We start from the raw sequence: 14132 nt of genomic DNA on the forward strand, positions 1-14132 counted from the left end.
GGTTTCTGACAATCTCACTAACCTCCCCTAAAATTAGACCTCCCTTAAGGTTAAAGTTTTGATAATAAAATTAGTCCAATTAGAAAAAGTACTTTAAAGAGAGAGATGAAACTTTTATTTTATAAATACCTCATATGTATGTATATAAGTTGTATTATTAAAGAATAAAAATAATTAAAAATTAGAAACAATTAAAACACATATTTCACCACTCACAAAGTTTAAATTCAATAAATTAGACAATATCAATAAGCAATGAAACTATACTAATAATCACAAAATTCACCAAAACAGACCAATCATCTCTTTTGACGTGATATTTGCTATAATTCTTATGATTTTGAAAAAAAAAATTGAAAATTTAATAAAAAATCGATGCCGGCAGAGAACTGCTACAATAAAATAAACTGGGAGCATTGGGGGCCATAGGGTCAGATTTTTTCCACATTGGGTGGTGCACGTGAGACCGGGCGTCGCTAGATTGCCTTTCAAACGTAGAAGAATCTTAGTGGTCCGAAAACTTTGTCTTGAGTCCTTGGTCACCCGCAAGATCTTGTAAAATGACGTGCTTTGTATTGTACCAAATGATTCAAATTAAAACCGTGCACGTTAGGGCATAAGGGTTTTTGTAATTGTCAGTCAATTGTGGGCGTTTGAGGTGATTAGTCCCAAATCGAGAATGTTAGTCCAAAGACTGGGATCGTCGACGAGTCAATGAATTGTCCAGTACTTTTCTGTGATTCGTGAGATGCTGGAAACTGGAATGTGATATTACTGGGGTAACGTCCAAGTACCAAACTTGTTAGTTAACTAGCTTGGTGCAATATAAAGATGATTAACATATTGTGCGTCTTTTATATATGTTCCATGCAAATTAAATGGGTAGCTTCTAAGCTTTTGCCATGATTAACGGTTCCTTTCTTTGATTACACTACGAATTTCATTCTTCTTTTCTTAGCTCCTTAGACATGTATATAATGAGCTCCGTTTTCAAGAGTGAATTTTTTTTGGGGTTCCACGCCGGATTGCCGTTCATTGCAGAGGGATATTCTTTGTAGACCGAAGACTTTCTTACTAAACTAATTAAAGAATTGTCTTCGGTCTTCGGTCTTTTTTTTCGGAGACAACTATTGAATAACTTATTTATTCTAAATTAAAATGAAAAAGGAGCCTAACGAAACCGTGTTTGAGACTAGCAGGTATACAGACTTTACTAGATCAAGAAAATATTTTGATATAATTTTTGAATTTTTTTTTACTGCAATGAGATTTAAACCCTCACCTACATCCTAAGAAGGGATTTAAGACCCTCTCTAGTGGGCATTGAGCCAAGCTCAGTGGCTGTCTACGGTCTTCTGTCAAGATGCTGTAAAACGACATGTGCTTTGTAATGGACGAAAAGTTTAATGTAAGCGTCAAAGAACTTTAAAGATTTATTGAGTTCTTCAATATGTGACTAAAATGTGAGACGTTTTGGAGCAAAGAATTTTAAAGATGGTTCCAATCTTTGGGCATTTAATTGTTGAGGCTTCTGTGCTCTGGGCTATCTTTGCCCTTATTCATCGGTGTGGTGGGATGATTTACAGAATGTTTTAGTGCAACGATTTGATTTTGCGCTGAGAAAAGATGTTAATGAATAGCTGCTTTTAATGAATCTATTCTACAAGGAATACAGAAACTAGAAAATAGATGATACAGAAAAGGAGAAAGGAGCAAACTTACAATATTAAAACATTGCATATTTGAGATGCCACACTAATGAAGAATACAAGGAGTTCTGGTGGGTAGAAAGACAATAAAAACAGAACAGAAATGTCAGGAAACGCACTCAGCGGAATAATCACAGCAGTAGAAACTCTATTTTTTTATTTTTTTCTATATTGACAAAATCAGAATGAGAAGCATCTTAATTACCGACCACCAGAGAGAAGAGAGTCTGCTACAGAATGTGAGAAACCATTGTCGGCGGAAGTTGCAGCTGACAATGTAATTTCTTCATAGCTAGGATAGGCGAAGCCAAGACCAACAGCAGAAACGCCCACGGCCAGTGATGATAGATCTGGCAACGCAACTGATCCCTCCAAGTACAAGAGAACTTGTCTCATACTTGGCCTAATCTTTGGTTCGGAATGAGAGCATAACAAGCCCAGTTTCAACACCAATTCTGCTTCCTCTTTCACATACTCATTACCCAAATTATGATCAACTGCCTGGAGTATACAGCCTGCTTTCCAGCAAGAAAATACCCAATCAACCAAAATGATATTATCTGCTGGTTCTGCTCGGGGTTCTATCGGCCTTCTTCCACAGGCAACCTCCAGCAAAAAGGCCCCATAAGCATACACATCAGTGCTCGTTGTTGCCATCCCAGTCCTATTATGCTCAGGGGCAAGGTAGCCAAGAGATCCCGCTACATGGGTGCTTTGAGGGAGAGTTCCATGATCGTATAGCCTTGCCAGACCGAAATCTCCTAATCTTCCATTCAGTTCACCATCTAACAATACATTACTGGCTTTTACATCTCGGTGGATCACTACTTGCTCCCATTCTTCGTGTAGATAGAATAATCCTGACGCTACACCTTTGATAACTCGAAATCTTTGGCTCCAGTTGAGGCTGTACTTTGGTTGGTTGTACAGAAATCTATCCAGACTACTATTGGACATGAACTCGTATACCAAGAGTAACTCTTCTTTACGCCGACAATAACCCAACAACGGTACTAAATTTCTATGACTCAAGCGACCAATACTGACGATTTCTGCAACAAACGCTCTCATTCCCTGTCTTGCATGATAAGAGACCTTCTTGACAGCAACCTCAACCTTGTTTGTTGGCAAAACGCCTTTGTAGACTCTGCCAAATCCGCCTTCTCCCAACAGCTGTTTTTCTGTGAATCCCTTGGTGGCAATGTACAAATCTTTATACTTGAACCTGTGAGGTCCGTAAGCAAGCTCCCATTCTTCCAGCACTTCAGCAAACTTCCACTTTCTCTTTAGATAATAAGCTACTCCAGGTATTAGTGTTAACCACAAAAGTAAGAAAATCAGGGGCAACCCCACGGTGAAAATTTTAGACACTTTCTTATGTCCAGACCGAGGTAGCTCGGGGAGCTGAGAGAGATCAAGAGCTTGCGCAACCCCATTCATCCTAAAGCTCCATCCAAGTATAAAATGAGATGTTCCTCTTTCGAGTGGGCTAGTGGCTGCAGAAAAGCCAACATACATGGTTTCCTGTAAAATTGGCGACAGGTCATATGGCAAGGACAGAAGAGGAGTATGTGGCTTGGCAGCCGCTACTGGAGCTAATGTAACATCGATTCTCCTATCCGCCCCATCGTATTCCACCCATAATTGCATTGGCTGGCCACTGGCAAGAGTTAAGTTGTCAAATGAATTCTTGTTATTAGCTTTGTAACTTGCTGGCCAAGATGCCTTGGACCTCACAGAGTTAATATCAATGCCAACATGGTTGGCATTGATATCATCATAATCTTGGTTTTGGAAAGTGTCAAGCTCCACAGCAAAAACGTGATTATTCTGACTTCCGTTGTTGGGTGTATCAAAGAGGCCGAGAGTTTCCATAATATTGAACCGTGACATAGGCCCTCCTGTATGGTTTCTTGTTGGTGCAATCACGAAAGCCAATCCGGAACCAATCAGTCCAGGGACATCGGGTACTATAGCAAACACAAATTGGGTGGAAAAGGAGAAAGCTGAACTATTAGATGTGCTCTTGAAGTTGGCGGTATTTTGATAGTAGGCATGCCCACTTTGTGATTTGGTGGTGTTGGTCAATCGTAGGAGGCCATTGTCGGTGACTTTGGCTAATCCATCCAGGCTTAGATTTGATGATTTAAATCCTTGATAGATGAACCCAATATCTTCGGAAGCTGCTGCACCAGCTGCGGTGTGAACTAGAAAGAAGGCTAAGATTGCTGTTACTTGTTTGAATGACATGACTGGATCATATGCATGCCGCAATGACGAGCCGTCCGTAGGTGGCTTGTTTTTAATACTTCCAATAAAATAGTGATACAACCGTTCAATAGTGGTCCCTACAACATAAATTGATAACTTTCGTGACCACTCTTTCACTGTTCATTCAGGTTTTGATGGTTCAAAGGTTAGTGGTAACATAAAAACTAAACATCATAAGTTTAAGTTAAAATAAAATAATAAAAAAAAAGGAGTAGGAGTCGTAGATCTTTTGGCTGTAGTGCTAATATTTCTTGTATACCTATCATAGTAGCAGGAGCAGCCCGTCGCACGATTGTGTGGATTGGGTTTGCAACGAGTTAGAAAAGCATTTCTTTAGAAAGTACTTTTTTTGACGTTAAAAAATTATTATAGTATTTTTTTTATGTGATGTATTTTAAAAAAAATTAATATGATATATATAAAATAAAAAAATAATTAAAAAATATATTAATAATACAAACAAATAAAATTGGACAAATAATTTCTATTTAAACAAAGTTACTGATTTTACTGTTCAATCCTTTCTTCCGCCCATAATTTGTTGTGAAGCTTTTTAGAAACTTAAAAATTGCTCATAGTTTATGGGAAAACACAATTTGAGATAATCACGGCGAAATTATAGTGCTTTTGGCGATATATTTTATTAAGGAAGGGAAAATAGCAACATGATGGTCCGATAACTTGATGCTAACTTGCGGACAAATGCTGACCATTCATCCATGTTGAAGGGAAACAGGTTACCGGTCAAATCAGTCAAATTACACTTATCCCATACGTGTTCCCTCAACTAGCAACCCATCACATCATCATCATCATCCTCCTCCTCCTCGTCATTCTTCAGCCACCAATACACTCCTCTGCCACTTGAAAAAATTGGACGCTTCCGTTTCGATTAGCCGTATTCAGGAATATTTTTAAAAAATTTTATTATAACAGTATATATAAAAAAAATTTACTATAAAATTTTTTTAAAATATTTAATATATTATATGAATGAAATATTTTTTAAATTATTATATATTATTATAATATTATATTTAAAAAACTTATTTTAAAAAAAGACCGATCCAATCGGATGATTTTAGACTCGAATCGGACATCAATTCGGCCAAGTTCAGCGATCAAAAGCTAATTGGTTCAACTGAGTTCCATTGGAAATCGAATCGGATGATATCATATATATATATATATATATATATATTATTTTTTCCTATAAATCAAATATACAAAATATAACCAAGAACTAATAATCCAAATCCATATTCAATTCATGTAGCAACAATATATATATATATATATATATATATGCCATTTTTTTCTGTAAATCAAATATACAAAATATAATCAACCACATGTAGTAACATGTTGAATTGGTCGTAGCAAGTCCTTCTAGTAACTAATCTCCCACTATGGAACTCTTTCTGGCAGTTATAACCAAAAAAATTTGACTTCTAAGTTTCTGAAGCCTTTCTGGTTTTGCTGTGCACGGTTCTTACGAGCTGAACAGGAGTACTAGAATTTCGATTCTTATTAATTGTTCAAACGAAACAGGAACACCTTGATCCTACACACTATATATTCTCGTTGCTGTATTGCATATTTACGGAGGCGAATTTTGTAACTTAATCAAACAGTTTATGAGATAAAAAAAAAAAAAAGGAAACTTATCAAACACTTAAATGTATATAGCTTTATCATTTGACAAACCAACATATCTAAAAAGAATTCCATGCGCAAAAGCATTCAGCAAAGTCGAAGCAGTAGACTATCCAAGAGAGTGATATATATGAAATCATCCTTCCTCAGTCCTCACCCGCAGTAAAAACCAACCAAAAAAGCCAAATTTTTTTTTTTAAAAAAACCCCCAACAACCCAGAAAAAGGGCAAAACAATTGGGGTTTTTGCTTTCTACGCAATTTAGACATCAGAACCGTACAAGGCGGCCGCCAAGCCACTTAATAGAAGTTTTACAAATATAAGACCAAACTAATAGAAGACGTTGCCGAGTGCCGAGTGCAAGACAAAAATAGGAAAAAGGGCAAAACTAATAGAAGTTTTGAGAAAAATTCTACCTGCTTCTTCTACTCATGCTTGACCCTCGAAGTTTAAGTCCGAACTTCGAATGAGATGGCAGCAATGCAAGCTTGAAGTCTGAAAATTTCCAGAGGAGAGGCGGCTGCAACCTTTGAGGAGCAGCGGCGGCGGTGGTGGACTCACGGTGGAAGAGCCAGGCTACCAACAAGGATTTCGTTTGGCAAACTTTGGAATTTTTCTAGGACTTTTTCCTCCTTTTTGCTTGTTTTAATCGGTCAAACGAAAGAGCAGAGAAAGTCTTAAAGTTTGGAGAAAAAAATTAGGCGCCGTTAGACCCAGGTGTTGACCGGGTTTTATTGATTTTCTAATTACCGAGTTTTTATACTAACTCAGACCGGCTATCTGACTGATTTCTGGTTTGATCAGTTCGACCGACCCGTCCAATTCGAGTATGAAAACAATGCTTAAAATGAAGGTAAGTTTTACAAAATGGGGAAGAAGTTTCTAACATTTTTGTGGTAAAGTTAAGACTAATCAATGATAAGACGGCACATAAAAAAAATACTAAAATTGAGAAAGGTTTGTATAGAAACTTGATGAGAGAAGTTGACGTGGGTCGGTAGGTAAATACAAGTTGCTTGAAATTGTGGGGTCCATGTTTAAATAAACATTTTTCAAACAAAAAAAAAAAGTACTCCGTCCTTCCCATTTTGATAGTTCTAGTTTTTTTATATACAATTTAAGAAAAATAGTTAACTTTGTTGAAACAATAAATTTAGGTTGCTATTTTCCTAAAATATCCTTACACTAAATAGAGTACAACTTTATATTAATTATTCATGTAAATTTAAATTGATAGTTTATGGGAACTTGAATTGATAATCAAGAAAGAATCAATTTTCATTTTACATTATTTCACATTTTGGCTTGAAAGAATAGCAAAGCTGACTTTTCATATATCAATGTGTTTTGGAAAATCTAAATATATTAAATGGGTAGGTTAATAATCTGTATTAAATAAGGTAATTTATGCTAATAACAAACCTATATTGAATAAGAGTATTTTAGATAAATTAAAAGATAACTACATTCTTCAATTGGAAAGTGGACTATAATTTGGGACGTGTAACGACCCCATTTTCCCCTAAGGCGAACCAGAGGGGTCAACGGGCCGCCTGCCCAGCTCTCGCCAGGACTCAGTCATTCCCTACAGTTCTCGAATGAATTACAAGATAAAACTCAACTTTTACATCATATTCTCCAAAATTTACATATCACAATCGAAGCGGAAACTAGTTCTAAGCGAAAAATGTAGATTTACATCCGATTCAATTCCAAAATATTTATACAAGCCCAAAAGTACATAAACCAAAACCAAAACCAAACTATACAAGATGTACGCCATCCAGCCACACAAAGATCCAAATACAAGGTCTTCCTTTACCTCGATCCCTGTGGGGAGAAGAAGATAATAGGGGTGAGCTAGAAGATCAGCGAGTGACCAGTAAAATCAACAGCCAAGTATATTTCACAATAAAGCATTAATATGATGTAATGATGCAGTAATCAAATGTTCATTTATTGCTCATGTGAGCCAGTGAAGTTCTTGTACTTAAATATCCAATGCTCGTTTAGATCATGTAACCATGAAACAGAAGTAAGGAGCCATCGTGCTCCAAAGAACGTGTAAACAATAGTAGGGACATTGGTTCTAAGCACAAGACTTTCCAGGAACTCATTGGAGCCAAATTATGTCATGGCACACACCCGAACCCCCAAATGATATGCAATGGAGTAATAAATGCAAGAATTAGTTCAAAAGTAACTTTGGGACAGTCGAGGGATCACTCACTCAAAATATAGTGCTTCAAGTATTCACGTTCAACTATACTCCAGGTTTGAAGTCCAGCTCTGCGATAAAAATCCAATTTGAGAACTTGAAACACGAGTAAGATTCGAAACTTAAACGTTCCGTTCATTAAGAATTAACCAATTGAAATTCATTTGAAAGGCATTCGTGAAACACTTGCTCGCTTTTCAAATCATAAGGTTTTGTAGTATAGATACTTGGAAATAACACTTGAGTTGAAAGTACAAGGAAATACAAGTTTACATTGGCCATTATGTCTTTTCCTCAAGGGTACAAGTTCGGCCAAGTCCTAATGTATAACCCTCGATAAACAAAGTAGCAAAGGTGCTTGCTAGTTCAAGTAATAATCACTTAACTTTACACAAGTTACAAGTCTCGTTTCCTAGTCCTCGAGTATAAATTTGGGCAGCATGCCCTTTGTGTTTACCTAATTTTCCAGCCTTTTAGGCTTCATTGTTTTTCTCAAACACCACCCAACATCATACATATCAGCAATTTATGTCAAGAGCCGTTCCATAGGCTCACAATATCATAATAACAAGAATCGCATTAAGTACAAGTGCAGAAATTCAATTTAGTTCAAGACAGATTTGACGTACAAATACGGAATTAACATATCCGAGGCTACACTTATCGGATTAAAACGAAACCTACGCCATTTCGAAGCTAAGACACAGAGCTACAACATTCATGAAGGTCACTTGGTCCAGTTCCTAATATAACTTAGTCAAATTCTCGAATTACTAAACCAGAAACCAATTCGTCGGCTGTTTAAATGCAGAACACTGTAATGGACATAACTCAGTGTAAAAAAAGTCCAATTCAGGTGTTCTTAGAGGCATTTTAAAGCTACTTCAGAACACTACAACTTTCATGTTTTGACCCAGAGCTAAATCAGAATGGATCCTGGTCAAAAAATGCGATAAACTGAACTTAGCTGAAGAAACGGACTGCTGGGAAACAATTGAAACAGTAGGGGTATTTCGGACTTTTCATGACCTACGTTGCTCCGATTGAGCTGAAATTTTATAGGCACCTATAAAATACCATTCTCTACAACTTTCCTTCTTTGACCCAAGGCCAAATCAGCCTCTAACATACAGTTAAAATTTCGGACAGAAAGTTGGCAATAATTTTCCAGATTCTGAAATTTTCGGTTTCTAGTGAATCTTTCCTTAATTTCTTGGTCTAATCACTACCACAACACCTTATGAAACCTCAATTGCAACATATAAGCATCTTACAACAATTTGGGCAGAATTTCCCCAAGCCCTAGTTCATCAAATAAGAAAGGGGAAAACTACTAAAACATGTTAATCATCCATGATTTCACCGTAAAATCAAGTTACCAAGCTTAATTGAACAAGGTTGAAACTAAAACTTGGAGAGATAAGCTCTCTTACCTTGGTTAGAGATCACTAAGGGCAGCCCCAAGCTTTCCCTTGCCAAACTTTCACCACCAAACACTATCTAACCCCTCAAAGACAAGATTAATCGGTTTAGTTCTTTGGATTCCTCACTTTGTAGCTTGAATCAAGAAGAAATGAAGAAAGCTCACTCTTGTTCTTCCCTCTCCCTCTCTCAGCTCCCTTGGCAGAAAATGAAGAGAAATGAAGCTGATTTTTGTCTTATAAGAAGTAAGAAGGTTAGAGTTAATTAAGACCACAATTTGGCTAACACTTGGACAATTCTTAGCCACTAATTTTTTCTCTTTCTTCCCCTTGCTTATAAGCCACAAATTTCGGTCCCCTTTGCTGTAATATAAGAAGATATTTTGGCTCAAATATCAATAAGCTTGTGGTGCAAGAAAGTGGTGGTCCAGTGGTGCGTTCAAATGGTAGTGCGCGGGACCCGTCGGTTCGTGCCGTTTTCCTTAAAAACACCCGCACTAGGGTTTTTACTTCCCATTCACTAACTTTATTTCATTTCTCCTAATCACATATTATTTCTCACTTAAAAGTCACTTTTATTCACCAAATTTAATCCTTGCTCCATACCGAAAATTCATCCGGCGAGAAAATCAAGAAAACCTAATTTTGCTCAATTTGAAACCGAAGTGAAAAATCCTATTTTCTAGGTTCATTGGCACTTATTGTGGGGTGATTGAGTAGTATGGCCATTATAAAGTGGTATTTGTCAAAGAAAAGGGAATTTTAAGAAAAATATAAGAAATTTGCACGGCTTCTGGCCGGATTTTCCCACAAAACTCTATTCACCAGAAATTTTTCCCTTTTCTTCTGCCTCGGGGCGTCACAGGACGGACTAAAAAAAAAACAGAACTATTAAAGTGGGATGGAAAGAGTATAAGTGAGTAGGACAAGACGTGTATTGAATGTTCCAAAAGCAAGGGTCAGTCCTAAGAATAGGAATTTAATACTTGGGAATTACAAAATGGACCCTTACCAAATGTGACTACAAAGAGGGGATCTTTGAAACGGTATGGTACTTTTAAGACATTAATGGAGGCATTAAAATTGTGTTAATAATGCCACCAACCAGAAGGGAAAAGGGAAGCAAATGCTTAGTATCCCATTCCAATAGGCCGAGAAATAAAACTGAGAAAGATCCATAGGCATTGTATATTGCAATGCAATCGTAAAAAAAAACATAGGATATAGAGAGGGATGTGGGAGGAGCAGAGAAGTGGAAGAATTGAATTGAATGAGTGCAAATAAGAAGGGATAGAACGAATTGAACAGATAAGCATTTGTGGAAACGATTTTGAAGAGATAAGCATTTGTTTCCACAAATGCAATGTGACAATGGTATGCAATTGGTGTTTGTAGATGTGGGAAAAAAATTGGTTATCTGTGTTTGTGGTAATGTGCATGAAAGTGTTTTAGAAATGATATATACGTTGAATGGAATTATAGAGAGTGAAAAATGACACTAAGTATATTAAGATAATATTCGTGAGAAATAATAACTACAACATAGGAAGTTATTTAGGTAACGGAGAGTACAAATGGATATTTATGAAGAATGGAATTAAAAGGTATGCAATCGTTTAATGGGTAGGATGCTTATGATTTAGGGGGAATTTAGGAAGGTAAACTATAAAAAATTGAATAATCAACATAGCATTGAAATTGCATTTCACGTTCTTGAAAATATGAAACAGTAGTTAGCAATTAGTAGTAGTTAGTATAATGCACTGTGTCGTAACCAAAGTAATGCAACAAATTGTCATAGTTAATAATGTGACAGCCCCACCTCCCCCTAAGGTGAATCAAAGGGTTCGGCGGATCGCCTGTCCAACTCTCGCCGGGACTCAGTCGTTCACTACAGTCCTCACATAGATTACAAGATAAATCTCAAATATATATCAAATGTTCCACAAATTTACATCTCGCAAGTGAAGCGGAAACTAGTTCCCAAGCGTGGAATGTATACATACATCCGATCGATTCCAAACATTTATACAATCCTTGATACCAACTATTATACAAGAGGAATTTCAAATTCAAACCATACATGAGATAATCCATCCATTCACATGAATAAGCACTACAAGCCCTTCCTTCGCCTTGAGCCCTGTGGAGAGGAAATAAAACATTTTTTGGGAGAACTAGAAGCTCAGCGAGTAACCAATCAAATCAGTAATCAAAGCAGTTTCACAATCGTTCATTTCAATGATGTCATGAATCAGTAATCAATGCACTTTTATTGCTCTCGTGAGCCAGTGAAATCATGGTACTTAGACGTCCAACGCTCAAAACAATCATTTAACATTGAACAGTAAGAGGGAGCCCAGTGGTGCTCCAGGTGAATAGTAAACAATGGAGGAGACTTTGGTCCCAAACCCAAGACTTCCCAAGAACTCGTTTAAGCCAAACCATGTCATGAACTCACATGCAAGCACACATAATATGCAATCGAGTAAATAATGCAAGAAAGCGTTCAAAAGTAGCTTTGGCAGTAGTTTAGGTCACTCACACCACGGCTTGTAATCCTCTTCCATTATAGACAATTCCTTGAGTAAATCCAAGCCCTTCAACTCAAACTCAAAGCAATCATACATTATTAAAGTTCGGACAACATTTCCCCTTAATTTCTTTATTTGTCCAACCTACAATCAAATACCCAATCATATAGCAATTAACCACAACTACACATACGGTTCGTAAACGATAAAACATATCCAATTAGGGCCACAATCCCCCTTCAATCAAGCCAATTAGAAGCATAATAACCAATCTATAAGAAAGCCCCAAATTAAACCCTAAAACCGGAAATTCATACCACAAGCGGAAATTTTTCGCAAACAACTGCAATTAACGTATAAAGGGTCCATTTAACACTTTAACAATCCATCAAATCAAGACCAATCCATGATTATAATATAAAATCAGAAAATTCCCTAATAAATCAGAAATTCACCATAAATGCCTTCAACCCATGAAATACTCCACGATACAACATACTTAACCACCACAACCATTAATTAACCAATATTAGAACAAAAGGGAACTTGTTTATCCAACTTACCTCAAATTCAAGAAAGCTATCTACTTAAAGCTTCCCTTCCAAAATCAATCCATCAACAGCTTCAAACCACCATAGTGAGCCCTTGTATGAAATATTTTTCAAATCCGTCGGCGAAATCGCAAGATTTGGCGAAGATTGAAACTAGGAAAAATTGAGAGCTTTTCTCTCTTATGAAGCTCGGCTGAGCTTAGCAAGAAATGAAGATATTTTGGGCCAAAAATAGGATAAGTAATGAAAGAAACAGCCAGTCAAAGCCTCTGACCGACTGTGACACGTCACAATCTGGCTGGAATCTAGCCAGAGACAAAACCCTTTTTTTTTCAAAATCCTCAGGCAATCCGGCCAAGAACTGGCCGGATTTGCGGCCGGATTCGGCCCCTTTCACTTTTTGCAAAATTTTTCTTCTTTTCCAAGTTTAAAAGCTGCGCTCCTCCGCTCGTCCAACAAAAATTTATATAAAATGAAAACCCTTCTTTTCGGGGCGTCACAATCTCCCCACCCTAAAAGAATGTCGTCCTCGACATTCCATCTTGTACTAAACAAGTCAAGACATCCCGCAAGAATCACTTAAGCATTCCAAGCAAGCACTAAGGGTTAAACCACACCTACTTGTCCGTTTTTCCGTCCTACAAGAAATCACTGATATTTCGAATCAAACCCACAGTCCGGCATCCTAAACTTTAAACCTGGGATATACTACAGAGATCTGAAACCTAAGCTCTGATACCAACTGTGACAGCCCCACCTCCCCCTAAGGCGAACCAAAGGGTTCGGCGGACCGCCTGCCCAACTCTCGTCGGGACTCAGTCGTTCACTACAGTTCTCAAATAGATTACAAGTTAAATCTCAAATATACATCAAATGTTCCACAAATTTACATCTCGCAAGTGAAGCGGAAACTAGTTCCCAAGCGTGGAATGTATACATATATCCGATCGATTCCAAACATTCATACAATCCTTGATACCAACTATTATACAAGAGGAATTCCAAATTCAAACCATACATGAGATAATCCATCCATTCACATGAATAAGCACTACAAGCCCTTCCTTCGTCTTGAGCCCTGTGGAGGGAAAATAAAATATTTTTGGGGTGAGCTAGAAGCTCAACGAGTAACCAGTCAAATCAGTAATCAAACCAGTTTCACAATCATTCATTTCAATGATGTCATGAATCAGTAATCAATGCACTTTTATTGCTCTCGTGAGCCAGTGAAATCATGGTACTTAGACGTCCAACGCTCAAAACAATCATTTAACATTGAACAGTAAGAGGAAGCCCAGTGGTGCTCCAGGTGAGCAGTAAACAGTGGAGGAGACGTTGGTCCCAAGCCCAAGACTTCCCAAGAACTCGTTTAAACCAAACTATGTCATTAACTCACAAGCAAGCACGCATAATATGCAATTGAGTAAATAATGTAAGAAAATGTTCAAAAGTAGCTTTGGCAGTAGTTTAGGTCACTCACACCACGGCTCGCAATCCTCTTCCATTATAGACAATTTCTTGAGTAAATCCAAACCCTTCAACTCAAACTCAAAGCAATCATACCATTGTTAAAGTTTGGACAGCATTTTCCCTTAAGTTCTTTATTTGTCCAACCTACAATCAAATACCCAATCATATAGCAATTAATCACAACTACACATACGGTTCGTAAATGATAAAACATATCCAATTAGGGCCACAATACCCCTTCAATCAAGTCAATTAGAAGCTTAATAACCAATCTATAAGAAAGCCCCAAATTAAACCCCAAA

At 37.2% G+C, this 14132-nt stretch overlaps 1 protein-coding gene across 1 annotated transcript; it reads right to left on the reverse strand.

Moving 5' to 3' along the window:
- Nucleotides 1-1709: 1709 nt before the first annotated feature.
- On the reverse strand, nt 1710-6375 carry LOC113735005 (L-type lectin-domain containing receptor kinase IV.1). The gene is made up of 2 exons (XM_027261879.2): nt 6053-6375; nt 1710-4057 (listed from the first exon to the last, which is right to left on the reverse strand). The coding sequence occupies exon 2, from the start codon at nt 3957-3959 to the stop codon at nt 1911-1913; it is 2049 nt and encodes a 682-aa protein (XP_027117680.1). The 5' UTR covers nt 3960-4057; nt 6053-6375; the 3' UTR covers nt 1710-1910.
- Nucleotides 6376-14132: the final 7757 nt, after the last annotated feature.

Source organism: Coffea arabica, chromosome 3c (assembly GCF_036785885.1).
Source record: "Coffea arabica cultivar ET-39 chromosome 3c, Coffea Arabica ET-39 HiFi, whole genome shotgun sequence".
NCBI classification, from domain to species: domain Eukaryota; kingdom Viridiplantae; phylum Streptophyta; class Magnoliopsida; order Gentianales; family Rubiaceae; genus Coffea; species Coffea arabica.

Excerpts from the sequence above, each read along its gene's own strand:
- LOC113735005 (XM_027261879.2), bottom strand. The coding sequence starts at position 3,959 with ATGTCATTCAAACAAGTAACAGCAATCTTAGCCTTCTTTCTAGTTCAC.